General features: G+C 36.7%; 1 protein-coding gene across 5 annotated transcripts in view; it reads right to left on the minus strand.

The window, feature by feature from the left end:
* The window catches only part of csmd3b (CUB and Sushi multiple domains 3b), a 1026877-nt gene that overhangs the window by 787849 nt on the left and 216786 nt on the right, over window positions 1–22242 (minus strand). For all 5 annotated transcript variants that reach the window (XM_087296029.2, XM_087296028.2, XM_087296027.2 and 2 more), the window contains exon 3: window positions 10467–10579. In XM_087296029.2, the coding sequence (XP_087152155.1) occupies window positions 10467–10579 (113 nt within the window). The remainder of the gene's footprint in view (window positions 1–10466; window positions 10580–22242) is intronic.

Consider the following 22242-nt stretch of genomic DNA (forward strand, 5'->3'; position numbering starts at 1 on the left):
CTACAGTTGATTCAGAATTCAGCGGCTAGGATAGTTACCTGCTCGCGTACTTCTGATCACATAACTCCAATTCTCTTTCACCTGCACTGGCTTCCTGTTCACTATCGTATACAATACAAAATCCTCCTCTTAACATACAAAGCTCTTCATAACCTGGCCCCTCACTATCTTTCTGATCTTCTTCAATTGTACACTCCTTCACGCTAACTGAGATCATCTTCTGCTGAACTGTTATCTGTCCCACACTTTAAGATGAAGTCATTTGGAGGCAGGGCTTTTAGTTGCACAACACCAAAGTTATGGAATTCCCTGCCTTTGCACATTCACCAGATGGACTCTATTTCCAATTTTAAATCTCAGATAAAGACGTTTTTGTTTAGGATAGCTTTTAATGATTTGCTGGTTTAATTTTATGCTGATTGTCATTTTTACTGCTTGTATTTTTATGATGTACTTGTAATCTGCTGTAAGGTGTCCTTGAGTGCTTTGAAAGGCACCTAAAAATAAAAGGTATTATTATTATTATTATTATTATTATTATTATTATTCATTTTCCTTCGACTTTATTCATCAGGAATCACCACAGTGGAATGAACCGCTAACTATTCCAGCATATGTTTTACACAGCAGATGCCCTTCCAGCTACAACCCAGTACTGGACAAGGTTATTATAGTTAACGGAAAAACGAAAACTAGAATTGAAAAAAACAACATTTTCATTAATTGAAATACAAATAAAAAACAAGGTAACCAACAAGAGTTAACTGAAAAATCAACTAGAAGTCAACTAGAAGTCAAGTTATTATTTGTTGCTCTTAAAACTGGGATCCATGATTTTTTATCAGGTAGTGTATAACTATGTTTTCTTCTATAAACAACTGAAAAAATACTTAAGGGAGCTAATGATATTCACCTTAAAATTATTATTATAAATAGGACCTAAATACATCACAGATATGCTCACTGAATACAAACCTAACAGATCACTCAGATCATTAGGATCATATAAACTAGAAGTTCCAAGAGTTCAGTCAAAGCAGGGTGAATCGGCTTTTAGCCACTATGCCCCTCGCTGCTGGAATCAGCTTCCAGAAATGATCAGATGTGCTCCAACATTAGGCACATTCAAATCAAGACTGAAGACACATCTGTTTAGCTGTGCCTTTACTGAATGAGCACTGTGCTGCGTCTGACAGATTGCACTATCATGTTTTTCTCTTCTTCTTCATTCTTTCATATCACATTTTACCTGTTTTTATGTTTTGTTTTGTTTTTACGCATTTTTATTATTTGTTTTTATTTTTATTTTACTTGTTTCATTTATTCTTGTTTATGTAAAGCACTTTGAATTGCCATTGTGTATGAAATGTGCTATATAAATAAACTTGACTTGCCTTGCCTATTATTATTATTATTATTATTATTATTATTATTATTATTATTATTATTATTCATGAAAACAGCTTTGATTCTAGCCAAAATAAAACAAATAAGGCTTTCTCCAGAAGAAAAAAAATATATAGGAAACACGGTGAAAAGGTATTGCTCTGTTAAACATAATTTGGGAAATATTTAAAAAAGAAAAAGAAAAAAATCACAGGAGGGCTAATAATTTTGACTTCAACTGTATTATTGTACCTGCGCGGCCCTCGTGAGAACAATAGCTGCAGGCATGTGTTTACAAGAGCAGGAGCAGAACTGCTGACTTCTACTCGGTTAAGCTAGTTTCCCTGGTGACAGAAAAATGTCTTTGAAATCAACACGTTCTACACCCACACCGGCCTTAGATAACCGTCTATTTGTCACAATCTGAACGCAACCATTCCCAAAAAAAATCCTTCAGGAAAGTTATTTTAGCTGTTTGTGCATGTTTTTATATTCTCCCTCCGTCATCTGTTTTTAAACGCATTCAACATTTCCCATCTGAATGCAAGAGATACAAGGAGACACCTGGAGAGAATCACGCAATCGCCCGGTGGTCCGTGGTGTAAGCAGAACGAGAATATCTGGATCCATTTGTTGTATGAGAGGAGGATAAAAGCAGGGATGGAAAGCAATCCCAAAACACACTTTTGGCTTGTCGACAGGAAGCCGGGAAACCGTTCATTAAGTACCAGGGGAGCTACAATAATGATGCAACACGTAAAAATATTCAGATGTGAGAGCTGGAGAGGAATAACAACAATGTTGTGCATGTAATCACCCCTAAAAAAGAACCAGATACAAATCAAACACCAGATTGGATGTGATAAAGGACAATTCGACAGGTGAACATGCTAAAAAATAGTCATTCATTATGATAAATCGGATTATTTTGATTTGTTTTTTAGGATATGCATGACTTAAAGAGGACCTATTATGCAAAAATCACTTTTAAAAAGAGTTTAAACACAGTTGTGTGTGAATATAGCCAGGCTCTAAAAGCACACATATTAATATGTATATTTTTTATAGACACACTTGATCTGCAGAAAAACTTTGATTGATATTCTCCCTTTCAAGAGTTCACACTTAGCCGATAATCAATAAAGCGTATTTGGCATGCGGTTCCGGGGAGAGAGCCCTGAGCTCATAATATCCTCGAGCCCGAGGCTCCCTCCCGTTAGAAGGGCGAGAGGGGAGTTCGAGCTCAGGTAGGTTTGGAGAACTCCCCTGCTTGTCGCCGTGAGAAGTTTTAACTAAGGTTACGTTGGGTGATAATTTGGTTTAGTCAATTGGCTATGGTTTATGTTTTTGGACAGTGGGAGGAAACCAGGGAACCCGGGGGAAACCCAAGCGAACATGAGGAGAACATATAAACTCCGCACAGAAACACTAACCGGCCCGATAGGTTGGACCAGCGGAGTTCTTGCTGTGAGGCAACAGTGCTAGCCACTGGGCCACCGTGTCATGCAATCAGAAAAAGGCGAGGAAGTAAGGGTGGAAGAGGGGGGGGGGTAGCTTCAAGACGAAGATAACTGGATTAAAAAACTCAGATTATTTATAATGCTTCCGTAATCATCTAATAGTGCAGATTCAGATTAAGGAGCTGCAGCCAGCAGCCATTGTCAAAACATCACATTTGCACTATAAATCCAAAAGGAAAAAAAAAACTATTATTTTAAGTGGACCCGAGGGACCATTTGAATTACAGGACGCTTAACTAAAAAAGCTGTGTTAATTGCCTGCTTTGCTGCCTACCATTCAGCATGCTTTTGCCAATTTGTATTTCAGACACAGATGAGGAAATGGGGACAGTGAGGTCGAGTGGGACTGTTCATGACAACATAACCGAACACCCACATGAACGTTGAGCTTTTAGTTGCTAAATGCTGTTGCTATTTGCATAAAATAAAGCTTGCATAAATGTTTAATGAAAATAAAAAGCTGACACACTTTCCTACATTTACTATCCAGCAAAACGGCCAAATTGTGTAGGCGCCACCATGCCAGCAGTAAATAATGCACAGAGACACTCTGATTCAGATCTCAACTAGTAGCATCGTCATTGACTCATCCTTCATCAGGCTCTGTTGAATCACTAAAATCATTACCAGTCATACCAGGAGCTCCACAATGCACAAACGTTTATTCAACCTAGCATTTCTGGGACAGACCATAAGGGTATGCATGCTGAACTGCTGTTCACAAAACATTTGAGTATGTATTTAATTTTTTGCTTTCAGAACTTGACTGATATTTTCATTCTGACTGCAGATAAAAATATTTGATCATGCAGTTAACACTTTTACATTCTCAATGTAAAGTATGTTCAGTTTGTTTTCTTCACAAAACCAGGGGATACGTGTCATTATTATTGTCATTAATATTTATACACATTAGTTATTTTTTCTGTTATATTGTTGTTTATGTTGTTTAAGTTTGCAATATGTTGTACTTGTGTGTGGTGTCTTTAACATAGCTATATACGTTTGCACTCCAACCAACTAACCAACATACTAACCAACCAACCACTGAACAAACCAACCAACCAACCAACCAACCAACCAACCAACCAACCAACCAACCAATCAGCACATCAACCAACCAATCAACCATCCAAAAACCACTGAACCAATTAACCAACTAACAAACAGACCAACCAACCAATCACTAAACCAACCGACAGACCAACCAACCAGTCAATCTACCAACCAACCAACCAAACAACAGACCAACAAACCAACCAACCAACCGACCAACCGACCAACCGACCAACAAACCACTGAACCAACCAACTAAGAGACCTACCAGTCAACCAATCAACCAATCAACCAGTCAACTTACCAACCAACCAATCAACAGAATAACAATTCAACCAAACAATCAACCAATCAACCAACAAAGTAGTCAAGCAACCAACTAGTTAACCAACTAGTCAACCAATTAGTTAACCAACTAGTCAACCAACCAGTCAATTAACCAGTTAACTAAACAACCAACTAGTCAACCAACTAGTCAAACAGCAAACTAACCGCTAACCACTTACCAACTAACCAACCAACCAATCAACATACCATCCATAGTCAACCAACAAGTCAACTAACTAGTCAACCAACTAGTCAACCAACTAACCAACCAGTCAAGCAAAAAAAACAGTCAACTAACCACTCAACCAATTAGTCAAATCAACCAACAAACCAACCAACCAGTTAACTAACCAGCTGATCACTAACCACTTACCAACTTACCAACCAACATACCAACCAACCACTGAACCAACTAACCAACAGACCAACCGACCAACAAACTACTGAACCAACTAACCAACTAGTTACTAACCACTTACAAACTAACCAACCAACCAACATACCTACCAACCAACCAACCAACCAACCACTGAACCAACTAACCAACCAACCAACCAACAAACTACTGAACCAACTAACCAATAGACCAACCAACCAACCAACCAACCAACCAACCAACCAAATCAACAACCAACCACTTACCAACTAACCAACCAAAACAAAAAACATAAAACACTGAACCAACCAGCTAACCAACCAACCAATCAGCCAGCCAGCCAGCCAGCCAGCCAGCCAACCAACCAACCAACCAGTCAACCTACCAACCAACTAGTCAAACAGCAAACTAACCGCTAACCACTTACCAACTAACCAACCAACCAATCAACATACCATCCATAGTCAACCAACAAGTCAACTAACTAGTCAACCAACTAGTCAACCAACTAACCAACCAGTCAACCAAAAAAACCAGTCAACTAATTACTCAACCAATCAGTCTAATCAACCAACAAACCAACCAACCAGTTAACTAACCAGCTGATCACTAACCACTTACCAACTTACCAACCAACATACCAACCAACCACTGAACCAACTAACCAACAGACCAACCGACCAACAAACTACTGAACCAACTAACCAACTAGTTACTAACCACTTACAAACTAACCAACCAACCAACATACCTACCAACCAACCAACCAACCAACCACTGAACCAACTAACCAACCAACCAACCAACAAACTACTGAACCAACTAACCAATAGACCAACCAACCAACCAACCAACCAACCAACCAAATCAACAACCAACCACTTACCAACTAACCAACCAAAACAAAAAACATAAAACACTGAACCAACCAGCTAACCAACCAACCAATCAGCCAGCCAGCCAGCCAGCCAGCCAACCAACCAACCAACCAGTCAACCTACCAACCAACTAGTCAAACAGCAAACTAACCGCTAACCACTTACCAACTAACCAACCAACCAATCAACATACCATCCATAGTCAACCAACAAGTCAACTAACTAGTCAACCAACTAGTCAACCAACTAACCAACCAGTCAACCAAAAAAACCAGTCAACTAACCACTCAACCAATCAGTCTAATCAACCAACAAACCAACCAACCAGTTAACTAACCAGCTAATCACTAACCACTTAACAACTTACCAACCAACATACCAACCAACCACTGAACCAACTAACCAACAGACCAACCGACCAACAAACTACTGAACCAACTAACCAACTAGTTACTAACCACTTACAAACTAACCAACCAACCAACATACCTACCAACCAACCAACCAACCAACCACTGAACCAACTAACCAACCAACCAACCAACAAACTACTGAACCAACTAACCAATAGACCAACCAACCAACCAACCAACCAACCAACCAAATCAACAACCAACCACTTACCAACTAACCAACCAAAACAAAAAACATAAAACACTGAACCAACCAGCTAACCAACCAACCAATCAGCCAGCCAGCCAGCCAGCCAGCCAACCAACCAACCAACCAGTCAACCTACCAACCAACTAGTCAAACAGCAAACTAACCGCTAACCACTTACCAACTAACCAACCAACCAATCAACATACCATCCATAGTCAACCAACAAGTCAACTAACTAGTCAACCAACTAGTCAACCAACTAACCAACCAGTCAACCAAAAAAACCAGTCAACTAACCACTCAACCAATCAGTCTAATCAACCAACAAACCAACCAACCAGTTAACTAACCAGCTAATCACTAACCACTTAACAACTTACCAACCAACATACCAACCAACCACTGAACCAACTAACCAACAGACCAACCGACCAACAAACTACTGAACCAACTAACCAACTAGTTACCAACCACTTACAAACTAACCAACCAACATACCTACCAACCAACCAACCAACCAACCACTGAACCAACTAACCAACCAACCAACCAACCAACCAACCAACCAACCAACCAACCAACCAACAAACTACTGAACCAACTAACCAACTAGTTACCAACCACTTACAAACTAACCAACCAACATACCTACCAACCAACCAACCAACCAACCAACCACTGAACCAACTAACCAACCAACCAACCAACCAACCAACCAACCAACCAACCAACAAACTACTGAACCAACTAACCAACTAGTTACCAACCACTTACAAACTAACCAACCAACATACCTACCAACCAACCAACCAACCAACCACTGAACCAACTAACCAACCAACCAACCAACAAACTACTGAACCAACTAACCAATAGACCAACCAACCAACCAACCAAATAAACAACCAACCACTTACCAACTAACCAACCAAAACAAAAAAACATAAAACACTGAACCAACCAGCTAACCAACCAACCAATCAGCCAGCCAGCCAGCCAACCAACCAACCAACCAGTCAACCTACCAACCAACTAGTCAACCAACCAACTAACCAATCAATCAACAAACCAACCAACCAAACCAACCAACCAACCAACCAACCAACCAACCAACCAACCAACCAACCAACCAACCAATAGACTAACCAGTCAACCGACCAACCAACTAACCGATCATGCAATCAGCACTTTTGGATTCTCAATGTATGTTAATGTTTGTTTTCTTCTCAAAAATCAGTTAAAAATGATATCATATCATATAAATCAATTATAATATTGCTGTAGATGGTATAGAGTCATGTGACATGTGTTAGATATATGTCATCATCATTGTCATTGATATTTATACTTTATTTATTCTTCTTCCTTCTGTTCTATTGCTGTTGATGTGTTCAGCTTGCCATATGTTGTACATGTGTGTGGTGTGTTTAACATATGCTGTAGGCTTTTACAGTCTTTCTAATAATAACAAAAAATACTGCAGATGGTAAATAATATACACACCACAGACAAACAAAATATCATATTTCATCCAGTAATACTACAATGAGAGTAAAAATAAAGATGTCTGCTTAGATTCAATAAAAGAAAAATAGCACCATATCACAGTACATGTAGATCCTCATATAGTACATTTCAGAATTACATATTCATTACTGACAGTATGAACTGATGCCTCTCAAAATAAAATGAATTGAAATACTTTTACTTTTAAATTCCGAGCAGCTTTGCTTTAATGAACTAGCCTGAAATTTCACTGCAAGAGTTTTAAATCCCCTTTTAATTAAGCCAAATTTGACTTCTTATGTACTAACAATCACTTTTACTTAAGCTGCGTACAAGAACGAATTAGGCCCCACAGCTTTCTGAGAAAAGAACTTTGACGCTGCAGTAGTAAGACTTTTTTTATGCTGCTTGATCTGAAAAAAAAAAAAAGAATCAAAGGGAAGGGGTGGCAACTAGGCCGAGACTCTGAAACAACACAGTAAATGATGCTTTAGGCAGACGCAGCCTACTTCAAGTGACTCAGATCAGACAATGAAAGACAAGTGGAGCAGCTCTGCTACACACAAGACCACACTCATCCATCTGCCTCACTGCCAGTGCCACTGTGTTTAGGGAATGAATTTCCCCCCATTCATGCAACCCGTCTAATGCTCTGATAAGTAAATGAGTTAAAAGGCCAACTCTCCAGTAGATAATATGCATTATGGCACATCTTATAAACCCATGGAATGGACATCTAGTTTCATGCGAATAGTAACAGTAGGCAATATGGAAAGAAATTTGGAAGAATTATTGAAAAAGATATGCATTTGTTTATATATTGACTTAGAATGAATAAAGTAATAAATAAATAAATACATATAATTTATGGATAATCTATTAATAATCTAGTAATAATGTTTTCATGCATGCCTGTATGTATTGTCTAAGCAGAAACAAACAAATGAATGAACAAACAAGTGAATCAATCACCCAACCAACTAATCAATCAATAACCAACCAAAAAAATGTATAAATAAAATAAACCAACCAACCAACCAACCAACCAACCAACCAACCAACCAACCAACCAACCCAATAATCAATCAATAATCAACTAATCAACCAACCAACCAAACATTCAATCAATAATCAACTAATCAATCGACCGACCGACCAACCAACCAACCAACCAACCAACCAACCAACCAACCAACCAACCAACCAAGCAACCAACCAATAATCAACTAATCACCTAATTAACCAATCAATCAACCAATCAATAATCAACCAAACAATCAATTAATAATCAACCAACCTACTAATCAAACAATAATCAACCAACCAATCAAATCAATCAACCAACCAACCAACCAACCAACCTACCAAGCTACCAATCTACCAAATCAACTAATCAACCAACCAATCAATAATCAACCAATCAATTAATAATCAACCAACCCATCAACCAATAAATCAACCAACAGATCAACCAACCAGTCAAACAAGCAATCAAATCAATCCATCAAACAACCAACAGTACAATCAACCAATCAACCATCCAACCAGTTAAACAATCAATAAATAATTAATCATTCATCCAACCAACCAACCAACCAACCAATAATTAACTAATCAACCAACCAATCAATAATCAACCAACCAATCAGTTAATAACCAACCAACCAATCAACAAATCAATCAACCAACCAACCAACCAACCAACCAACCAACCAGTCAAACAATCAATCATTAATTAACCAATCAACCAACAGGGCAATTAATCAACCAACCAACCAACCAACCAACCAACCAACCAACCAACCAACCAACCAATCAATAAATCAACCAATCATACAACCAACTTACCAAGTTACCAATGATCAACTAATCAACTAAACAAACAATAATCAACCAACCAATCAATCAATATTCAACCAACCAATTAACCAACCAACCAACAGAGCAATCAATCAACCAACTAATCAATTAACAAACCAACCAACCAACCTACCGATAATCAACGATCAACCAACCAACCAACCAACCAACCAACCAACCAACCAACCAACCAACCAACCAATCAACTAACCAACCAACAAATCAACTAACAAACCAACCAACCAATTAACCAACCAACCAACCAACCAACCAACCAACCAACCAACCAATCAAACAATCAAACAATCAATCAATCAATAATCAACCAATCAATAGAACAATCAACCAACCAACCAATCAATTGATCAAGATTACCGCATAATGCATTAAAGAAAATAGTGTCAAGTGTTAATGCATGCATGTATTTATTTCTTAACTGAGAACAAACAAACTAACAAACAAACAAAAAAACAAGTAAACATAAATCAACAGCCTGTAGGTCTTCATAAATGAGACTAATGGGTTTTAAAGCACAGCAATGCAACTCTAATAACCCCAAGACCAACGCATTAAAGAGAAAGGCGGCATGTACCCTTCACTATCCATTAGTTAACATTCAAAATTAATGAAAGAGAAAGTGATATAACACACTGTGCCATCTTCCTGGAATTTGATGTAAGTGTCTAAAAGAGGACGAAATGTGTTTAAGGCGTCGCCTCCAGGCAGTAATTTGATGAGGTTTAATAGGGAGCGATGGGGTCTTCAGTCAGAGACCACCTCTTCATTGAAGTTTAATAAACACAATTATGATTGGCACAGATTGCAGGCCAGCCTTGAACTCGCCAAGCAGAGCGGCTCTTAATTATTACCACACACAATTCATCTGATTTGTGCAATAAACGACAATAGAGCGACAAGATATAGCAAAAACATGGAATGGACTGGAAGTTTTACCTTCATAATAGATTTTAAAGCCGTGCGCACTGACGGCGAAGTCACTGGTGAGTCTCAGCGAGAACACCGAGCCAGTGCTCGTGACGGGAGGCGGGATCTGGAAACCCGTTAACCTGCGGAGAACAAAACAAGAGATAATAAAAAGCATGGGTTAGCAAAGGAAGGTGGCTTCATTTTAAGATTGCGCACACTGTTCATGTTGTTTATTTTGTAAATATGAAACTTTTAATAATTCTCCAGCTTAGCAGAGTTTTCAGAGGCTTGCCATGTTGGATGCAAAATACTTTTCCCACAATAACAATAATTAAAAAAAAAAAAAAAAAAAAAAAAAAAAAAAAAAAAAAAAATATATATATATATATATATATATATATATATATATATATATATATATATATATATATATATATATATATATATATATATATATATATATAACCTGGTCTTAGCCAGCCAAGCCAGGCTGGGAGCCCAGCCAAAACCAGCTATGTCCAGCTTAAACCAGGCTGGTCAAGCTGGATTTAGCAAATCATTTTCCAGCCTAACCAGCTAAGACCAGGCTGGAAATGGCTGGAAACCAGCCTGGAAATGACCCAAAACCCCTCCTAAACCAGCCTGGTCAACCAGCTAAAGCCAGCCAACCAGCCTAGGCTGGTTTAAGATGGATTTTTCAGCAGGGTTAGCATACCGCTAGCATGAATTATACTTTAATAAAATACAACCTATTTGATCAAATTGCTAGCTTAAATCTAGCATTAAAGTAGCATATGTTGCTAGCATGTTTCAAACATGGTTTAAAATTGTATCAGTTATGAATAAAAATCAGTCAGAATCACCAAAAGATTCATATACATTACTATAGTATTTTTTTAATATGGGCTGCTTATGACAAAGGTCTGAACAGCTTGTTGATAGCATGAATGAGTATGTTGCCTGACCAGCTAAGACTAGGCTGGAAATAGCCGGAAACTCCTCTAAGTTCAGACTAGTTGACCAGCTAAAACCAGCCTAGGCTGGTTTAAGCTGGGGGTTTTTTCCAGCAGGGGTTTAGCATACCGCTAGCATGAATTATACTGTAATGAAATGTGTTTACAACCTACTTGATCAAACTGCAAGCATATATCAAACATTGAAGTAGCACGTTGCTAAAGTAACATCGTTCCTACACCACCTAACCTACTCTGAGCTGGGATTGAACCAGCGACCTTCCGCATGGGAGTGGGTTACTCTAACAAGGAGGCTAAAGACATTAGTTTCTAGAGGTCAGAGGAGTGAGGTTTACCTGCACAGCACTTCACTAGCTGGCCTCCGTTACACTAGCATGCTTCTAACATGGTTTAAAGTAACCTCACACTACCACTAGCATGGATTATACTGCAATGAAATTTGTTTACAATCTATTTGATCAAACTGCTAGCACTGAAGCAGCATTGCTAGCATGTTTTAATGATGGTTTATAGTTGTATCAGTTTCTGTTTCAGAGTTTGTGCTGCTTTATAACAGTCACACTTTTATTTATAATGCAAGACACAAGTCTGACACAAACTGCTCAATATTCAACATAATACCAAAAGACTGCAATTAAAAACGGATAAGTGAATATGACACCATGGCTAAAATATAGAAAATGTAGCATGAGACTTATTAGCCGTGTCAACGCTTGATAAAATATGAGCTGACTTCATATATCATTGCACATTATTTCTTGATGTGAAAGCCCTGCGCTTCTTCCCAGCTTTCTTTAAGCTCTAGAATAATCCCCAACGCTCACGTGAGCAGGAAAAGGAGACGTTTCGTCAAATGCTCCTGGGGCCTCCAGACAGCAGCAACATTATAAGCCACCCGCACGGATATTTAGTGGCATTGACGAAACACACACACAACTACACACACACGCACACACACACACACACACTCTGCATGAGGATCTCGTGTGTTAGCAGAACGCTGGTTATCTTCGTTTAAGAAATCGATTAGGTCAGCAACATGTTAGGATGTGGAATGCTTTTTAAACGCTTGTGTGTGTGTGTGTGTGTGTGTGTGTGTGTGTGTGTGTGTGTGTGTGTGTGTGTGTTTGTCTGTCTGTGTGTGAGTGTGTGGGTTTATGCTCAAATATGCTGGTGTCAGCTAATGCACGTCACATGCAGAGACTTTCTTTTGTTTATGCTAATGAATTCGCAGAGGCTGAAATATGTATAAATGTCTATGAATAATATCCTAAGGACACCGCAGTTTTGATTTAATAATATTAACCTTTAAACTTGTCATAAACTTCAAAGACGGGTGGAGAATGGATTATGAAGACCTATGCTACTAAATCTTATGGAAATCCACACATGACCCAATTGCTTATTCTGAACAAAGATTAATCTTGCTTTTCTTCAAAGGTTTAGCCAACTATATTAATAAGAAGAAAACACATAGCACCCGTATATTCATATATATATATATATATATATATATATATATATATATATATATATATATATATATATATATATATATATAGTTTTTTTTTCAGAACTGTGTGTGCTCTTATTGTAAATATTATTATATACACTTACTGGCCACTTTATTAGGTACACCTGTCCAACTGCTTGTTAACACAAGTTTCTAATCATTTAGGCATGTAGATATGGTCAAGACGATCTGCTGCAGTTCAAAGCGAGCATCAGAATGGGGAAGAAAGGTGTTTAAGGTGACTTTGAAAGAGGCATGGTTGTTGGTGCATCAAACCCCATCTCTAGGGTTTGCAAAGAATGGTCCAAAATGACAACATATCCAGTGAGGAGCAGTTCTGAGTATTGTTTCTGACCATGTCCATCCCTTTATGACCACAGTGTACCCATCTTCTGATGGGAACTTCCAGCAGGATAACCTGCCATGTCATAAAGTGTGAATCATCTCAGACTGGTGTGTTGAACTTGACAATGAGTTAACTGTACTCAAATGGCCTCCACAGTTACAAGACCTCAATCCAAAAGAGCACTTTTGGGATGTGGGGGAACGGGAGATTTGCATCATGGATGTGCAGCCGACAAATCTGCAGCAACTGCGTGATGCTATCATGTCAATATGGAGCAAAATCTCTGAGGAATATTTCCAGTACCTTCTTGAATCAATGCTACGAAGGATTAAAGAAGTTCTGAAGGCAAAAGTGGGTCCAACCCGGTACTAGTAAGGTGTACCTAATAAAGTGGCCGGTGAGTGTATGCTTGAAGTGTATGTTTTTTTTTTTAAATGTGTAAATAAAAAAGGTATATGTGGTAAGAACATGGTTAAAGCCTTGTAATTATTGATTTTTCAAATTTATTGATGAGAAGGTGCTAATCATATACAATATGGATTTACAACACACATTAGGTTCTAACAGTTTTATGGTCATGATTTGTCAATGTCTTGACAATTGTAAAATAGTAAATAGAGTAAATCACTTGTGGATTTATCCTGCTATACTTTGTCGATTCTGTTAAACTTTTATACAAACACTGTGCATCTCTGCCAAACTGCATAATGGCAAGCGAGGCGTTAAATACTAAGTAAATCACCTGCTTGCGCTCTCTTGGCAAAATCTGTGAGAATAATTCAGGCATTGTCTGAAAGGCTGCACATATTACCACATACCTTATCATCATCCTAGCAGGATAAAGAAAATGAGTTGGATCTGCGAGGCTGGAAGGCACACAATTTCGCAGTAGTGCCTTTGTTGACTATGCTTGCGTTGCAATAACCCTGTGGTGCACTAGCGGACTTCACAGGACAGCTTCAGTGATGCTCCAAATCACAGAGAGTGAAATGCACAGCCCATAGGTAAACTTTGCAATAAGTACATCAGAGCGTTAAATCACATTTAGAATTGTGTATGTTAAAAAGCTGCAGTTCACTGAATGACCACAGGTGGCGCTAATAACAAGGGTTTCTTATAGTAGCTCCTATCGATCGTTTTCAGTCATGTGATACATGCAAAGACCTGGCCGGCAAAAAAAAAAAATGCCGTAATGGCAGCTACATTGAGATCTTTATAAAAACGCAGCACAAACTGGTCATATTTGCATATGTTAAAACCTACCAATATTTGGATCACATATCAACAGAACGGAACTGTGATATATGATCATAAACTGTACCTTTTGGGCACTTGCAATCCATATTCTGCATCCGCAGCCATTTTTTAGACATTAAAACCATCATATGCCTGTCAGAGCTACAATTTAGCAATGTTTACATCTATCTTGTGGATATTCCTTAGTTATTTAGTTATTAGAGATGGCGTTATAGCATGATTTGTAGGTACAGTAGGGGAAATCTGTTGATTCACTTTTGCTATTGATACTTTGACTTTCAATGTATTCTTTAATTGCACTTAACATGCAAATTAGAATAGAAATGGTATAAAAAGCTTACAAACATATTGACAGTCTGTTGCCCACAGAACAGACGGGAGCTTCGACTCTCTACTGCTTGTTAGATGATCATTGGCTCTTTAAATAGTAAAATGATCTAAATTATTATTGTTTTTTTTTTATATATTGATATGCTAACCTAGCAGGCACACAACATCATAAGACGTTAATATTAGGTTACATTTAGGTCATTACGTCAGGTGACCAACATTTAATGTCTAGTCAGCATCAAATAACGTTATTTTGATGGCTAATAAAAACGTTGATATTTGGTTGATTTTAGGTTGTGTTGGAAAGTGAGCAAAATCCATACCAACCTGGTAGTCCATACCATGTTAGTATAGACTACCAACCTGATTTCATTAAGTGACCAAAAACCTAAATCGAGCCAACATCTTAAATCATCTTCATATTAACGTCAAATACTGACATTTATTTATCAGGTATAGCAACCAGAATCCAATGACTGACAGATGTCATTGTGGTAACGTTCACACGTCAAGCTATAACATAATTAGACATTGATATTTGGTTGATTTTAGGTTGGACAATGTACATTGACAGTGGATTCTGACGTCAACCAAATGATTCTGACGTTCAATTTCCAAACAAAATGCAACGTCTCCATGACGTTAGAGTACAACATCAAAACAAAATAAAAATGGTAAAATTCAATTAATTAACTGTTAGATGGTAATGCAAAGATAATCCTAATGTAAAAATATGAAAATTAGCATAAACAATATAACAAACGATCGGAAAGTGGATTGATCTTTAAGCAAGTGTTAAGTGGTAATCCAAATGTAATCCAAAAGTAATCCAAATTTAAACATATGAAAATTAGCATGAACAATAAAACAAACAAATGAAAAAGTTGATTGCTCATTAAGTAAGTGATAGATGGTAATCAAAATGTAATCAAAATGTAATCTGAAGGTAAACCAAAATGTAAAAATTTTAAAATTAACATGAACAAAACAAACAATCGAAAAAAGTGCACTGCTCTTTAAGTGAGTGTTAGTAATCCAAATGTAATCCAAAGGTAATCCAGATGCAAAGATGTGAAAATTAGCATAAACAATAAAACATAAACAATTGAAAAAGTGGATTGCTTGTTAGATGAGTGTTAGATAGTAATCCAAATGTAATCCAAAAGGTAATCCAAATGTAAAAATGTGAAAATTAGCATAAACAATAAAACATAAACAATCGAAAAAGTGGATTGCTCGTCAGATGTGTTAGATAGTAATCCAAATGTAAATATGTGAAAATTAGCATAAACAATAAAGCATAACCAATCGAAAAAGTGGATTGCTCGTTAGATGAGTGTTAGATAGTAATCCAAATGAAATCCAAAAGGTAATCCAAATATTAAAAATTTGAAAATTATCATAAGCAATAAAACATAAACAATCAGAAAAGTGGATTGCTCGTTAAGTGAGTGTTAGATAGTAATCCAAATGTAATCCAAATTGTAATCCAAATGTAAAAATTAGCATGAACAATAAAGCATAAATAATCGAAAAAGTGAATTGCTCGTTATATGTGTGAGATTGTAATCCAAATGTAATCCAAAGGTAATCCAAATGTAAAAGTATGAAAATTAGCATGAACAACAAAACAAACAATCGGAAAAGTGGGTTGCTTGTTAAGTGAGTGATAGATGGTAATCTAAATGTAATCCAAATGTAACCAAAAGGTACATCAAATGTAAAAATATGAAAATAAGCATGAACAAAACATAAACAACCAAAAAAGTGGACTGCTCTTTAATTGAGTTTTAGATGGTAATCCAAATGTAATCAAAGGTAAAAATATGAAAATTAGCATAAACAATAAAACATTCAAAAAAGTGCGTTGTTTTTAAAGAGAGTTTTAGCTAGTTATCCAAATTTAATCCAAGGCTAAAAATATGAAAATTATCATGAACAATAAAACATAAATCAAAATTGTGGATTGCTCTTTAAGTGATTGTTAAATCGTAATTTAAAAGTAATCCAAATGTAACATAAATGATATCCAAAGGTAATCCAAATGTAAATATAAATAAAAAATACTGTCAGTACTGATTCATGGAAGTTAGCCATTTACCTCAGAGTCGTGCAAATTCACTGTCCACATTCAAACCATGTTTTCTGATGAGGGGTCAAAACAACCAGAACACACAGCCTTGTACTTCTAACCTACATTTTTTTTTTGTAAAAATGATCCTACGATTATACGTGGACCTCAGAGAGCACTTCAAAATAAACAAAAAGTGCAGTTCATGACCCTTTTAATATGTAAAATATCAGCAATGTTCTGCACAGCTCAGTGTCAGTGTTAAAGCATGCATACAAACGGCTGCTTGCACATCAGACCGCAGGAGCCGCTTTTAAAGGTTGCCGGAGATCAGTGGCGCTTCACTTCTTTTAAAAGGAACAGCAGAGTCCGTTCGTCCCCAAGGGCTTCGCTAACTGCTTTTTTTCGACTACTGCGCGAGTTGGAACAAATCTTTCTCTTCTTTCTGCCCACAGCCAAAACAGTCGGGAGCTTCGACTCTCTGCCGCTCGTTAGATGATCATCGGGGCTTAAATCGCTTGGACAATGTGCTTTCGGCCTCAAAACATGCAGCAAACTCTTCAGTATTTGAGCTCGGAGCCACCAATCAGCAAACACCGCACACTTTAACAGGCTCCATACTGACAGGGTCACAAACCAGCCTGTCAGGCGGGCTCGGATTAAAAGGGCTGTTTAACCGAAAACTGTCCAGAAAAGCAAAAGAGTCCCATGTAGGCAATAAGATCTCTGGAGTCAAACCTCTGACCTCCAGTGCTTTATGAAATACTTGAAGGCAGAAACAGAAACAGCCAAAACCTAAACAGTGCTGCTTGAATGGGATTCCAGCGTTTACAGAATGTGTGAGTAAACTGAGGACTTCTGTGATCTTGTGTACTGATTTTAAAGCTGAAGTTGAGACTAGTTTTAAGTTTATAATTGTGATATGGTACAAAATGGGTGGCAAGTTGGATCAGTGGTTAGCAATGTAGCCTCAAAGCAAGAAGGTCACTGATTTGAGTCCAAACTGGGCCGGTTGACATTTCTATGTAGAGTTCTCTCCTTGTTGGTGTGGGTTTCCCCCGGGTGCTCACCCACATTCCAAACACATGAGTTATAGGTGAATAGGATGAACTAAATTGGCTATAGTGTATGAGTGAATGCGAGAGTGTATGGGTGTTTTCCAGTACTGGGTTGCGGCTGGAAGGGCATCCGCTGCTTAAAACATATGCTGGAATAGTTGGTGGCTCATTCAGCTGTGGTGATCCCTGATAAATAAGGGACAAAGCTGAAGCATAATGAATGAATAAATATGGTACAATACACAAAATGTACAGTCCTTAATAAAATCAATGCAGCCCATATATATATATATATATATATATATATATATATATATATATATATATATATATATATATATATATATATATATATATATATATATATATATATATATATATATATATATATATATATATATATATATGGGCTGCATTGATTTTATTAAGGACTGTACATTTTGTGTATTGTACCATATTTATTTATTCATATATATATATATATATATATATATATATATATATATATATATATATATATATATATATATATATATATATATATATATATATATAATTTTTTGTATATTTTGTACAATATCTCAATTATAGACTGATATTGCTTTAAAATCAACTGTTATGTACATAAACATTGCATAATATTACATTTTATTTTACCATAATAAATATATATTTACACACATTTACATAACAGTAAACAATGGTCTTAATGATGGCCTAAACGATCAGCATAAATCTGTGTGTACTAATTAATTGTATTAAGACTATTGTTAAGTTTATAAGTACTATTCAATCGTTTATTTTCTTTTTGGCTTACTCCTATTATTAATCTGGGGTCGCCACAGCGAAATGAACCACCAACTTATCCAGCATATATTTTACTCAGCTCATGCCCTTCCAGGCGCAACCCATCACTGGGAAACTACAAGTACTATACTAAATATAAATACAAGTACAACATTTTTGTTTTTATCTGTATAGAATTAAGGGAATTAAGTTATATAATTATTATATAGTCATATAAAGTTTTTTTTATATTAACTTAAAACTAAAACTAACTTTAAACTAAAGGAACGCCCAAAAATATACAAATTGAACCCTTTTTGAAGCTATGTCTGGAGGAAGCACATTTAGCTAAACTTAGCATAAAAGAATAGAGTTAGATTATGATTGAATCAGATTAGAATGTTAGTATCTCGCTCAAAAATGATGCGTTTCAATAATTTCCCTTTTTAAAGTCGGACTCTTTGTAGTAACATTTTGTACTAAGACCGATGGAAATAGGAAAATTATCAGAACTTACAAAAAAAAAAAAAGAAAAAAAAATTAAGATGCAAATGGTCTAATTTGATTCAATGATGTATGCTAAGCTAAGCTAAAAGTGCTTTTCCAGTAATTCTCATGTAGAAGAATGACAATAAAGCTAGATTTAACTTGACAAGTTATTACAAAACACTGATAAAAAAGTATTCTTTTTTAAAATAAATGAGTTTAAGTTAGCATTATATGGTGGCAAAAAAAAATCTAAAATGCACATTTTAAAACATTGTAAATGATCATTGTTGCGTGGGTCTGTGTTATTTAATTAATCTATTTGTTTATTGCCGGTTTGTGCTTGCGATCGAGTTCTAGGAGGAGTGTTTCACCCGGCTTATCCAGGATTGTATGATACCCGTGACGTCACTGGGGATTCCCACTATATAAGGCTGACAGCAATGGCGTCTCTGTCTCTCTCTCTCTCTATCTTGCAGTCTCTCGCCCTCCACCAGCTCGGTGGTGGTTTGCGCTCAGGCGGTCTGGCTGACGGTGCTTCGCAAGCCAGGCATTCATCCATTAAGTGTTTTGTTCCTGTTAATCCTTTGATTCTTGGTTCTAGTTTGTTTAGTTTGATACTTTGTTTTGTGGCAGGTGGTGGTTTATTTTTCATAGTCACGTATTTATTTAATTTAGCGAAGGTAAGCAGTGGCCCGGAAGACTCATTTTATTCCTTTCACGGGAGTTTAGGTAAGATCTGTCCATTTAAAACAGTATAGTCAGAGATCTGTTTACCTTAGCTGCCCTACCTGTCTACTTGATTATTGTTAATGTTTTGTCTCTTTTGAAAACTTATGATTTATGGAAAATTAAACATATTGATGGAACGTCAATAAACAATTCAAACGTCTGTGTCTTCCATATGTTCGGCTCAAACCTTGAATGTTGTTGTTATTCGAGCCAGTTTTGAGTTTGGGCCGTAACAGTCATATATGTTTTTAGTCATCTTTGACTGCATTAAAATAAACGTTAAGGTAGAAAAAAATTGTATGAACAAATAAAAGTACAAAACATGATGTACTGTACTGCATTATACTATACATCAAAATAGGTATTTCAGCTAGAAGCAAAACAGCAACTGCTTCAAAATGACTATATACATTTAAATAAATCAATAGCCAAACTGATCTGACCTCTTTACAATAGAGCTTATATATTTATGACTAATGCAAAGGCGTATAAAGTTTCTTTTATGACTTTTTCTCAAACATTTTTAGACATGTATTTGTCTTGGAAGTACATTCGCTGCCCTAAATGATTCATGAACATAACGCATTTCTCATTTTGAATAGAGAGGCCTGTCTATATTTCACTTTTTATTTCTGCTGTCAAATGACACATCCTAGAAAATTATACTTTTACCACGAGTTAGGAAAAAAAAAAGAAGAGAAAAATCCCACTTTGATCCAGTGCTTGGAGAACATGAACTATTTCCACAAAGACGCCATTACACCCCTGCCTCTAATGTTGCTTTATTCCTAATGTGCATTTCCCTCCTTTTAATCCGGTAATTACATTCTGCCAAATATGCTCATTCATACTCATACTCATTTATTTCTGTGATGAGATTTCTCTGTTTTTCTCTCTCTGTGTCTGTGGGTCTCATTAAGCACTTAAATGGAGAGATCACCCCCAAAAAAGAGCATTTGCTGTTAATTTACTCTCCCTCTGGCCACCAAAAATGTAGGTGACTTTTATTATTTCGTGGAAAACTACGAATGATTTTTTTTCAAGTCAGTGGTGTAAAAACACTAATGATACTAAATTGCTTTATGAAAGTGTTAGTTTTGAGGATTTGTACTTTAGTCAACTACAGTTAAATTAAATACTTGTACACTGTTAACGATTTTCGTAAATGACAGAATTTAACAGTAACATGAGCTGTATTTTATTGTAGGTGATATGATCACCAGTGATCTATCGACTACACACACGCCATGTTAACAAACTACAACTCCCAGCATACACCTCACACACACCGGTTCCTGATTCCCACTAATTACACACACACACACAGCCGGAATTTCATTATGGACTACCAACCTGATCTCATTAAGTAGGACATGGTCATGAATTAATATCTATGTTGATCCTGGAAAAACATTCCAATCAGCCAATCAGAATTAAGGCATATGTTTACTGATTAGGACCGGTTAGGATTATGCACTTCTACATGCTTGTTGTCCAACTATTATTCTTCTCTGATTTTGGGAATAATTTACAGGTATGGTTGGGTTTAGGGGTAGGGAATGGGTATGGATTACATTTTCGAACAAAACTAATGTTCTAGGATCAACATAGATGTTAATTCAGGATAATTTAATAGCATGTATTTTAAAGTTGTATTGACAACCTACTCTCTCAGAAATAAAGGTACACGCGCTGTCACTGGGGTGGTACCTTTTTAAAAGATACACATTTGTACTTGAAGGGTCTACATTGGTACCTCAAAAGTATTTATTAGTACCTAAACATTTTATGAGGAACACTTTAGTACTTTTTAGGTACAAATCACCCTTGAGGTATTAATATGGACCTTTTAGGTACAAATTTGTACCTATTAAAAAGGTTCCTTCCCAGTGACAGCTCGCATGTGTCACGATTACCAGCGATCGTATGCCATAAGATCGCTGGTTTGCAATATCAATAACCGTGGACTACAAATCCGCCATTTCTGGACTACATATTCATACATGCACTCCGGTCACACTTACGCATGCTTCCTCATCTAGACTGATTACTCGCACCACCTGAGGATTGTCAGAGACTGATTGGACACACTACTTGAGCCACACACTCACCTATTCACTTTGCAGAGTCTTGTTTACTGTCAGTAGCACTATAACGCATTTCCCAGTCTTGTTATCCTATGTACCGGCCTTAGCCTTGTTAGCATCCTTGTCTTTGTCTACCGCCTGTATATTGACTACAATTTAGGAT

This window comes from Danio rerio, chromosome 19 (genome assembly GCF_052040795.2).
Source record: "Danio rerio strain M-AB ecotype USA chromosome 19, GRCz13ab, whole genome shotgun sequence".
NCBI lineage: Eukaryota > Metazoa > Chordata > Actinopteri > Cypriniformes > Danionidae > Danio > Danio rerio.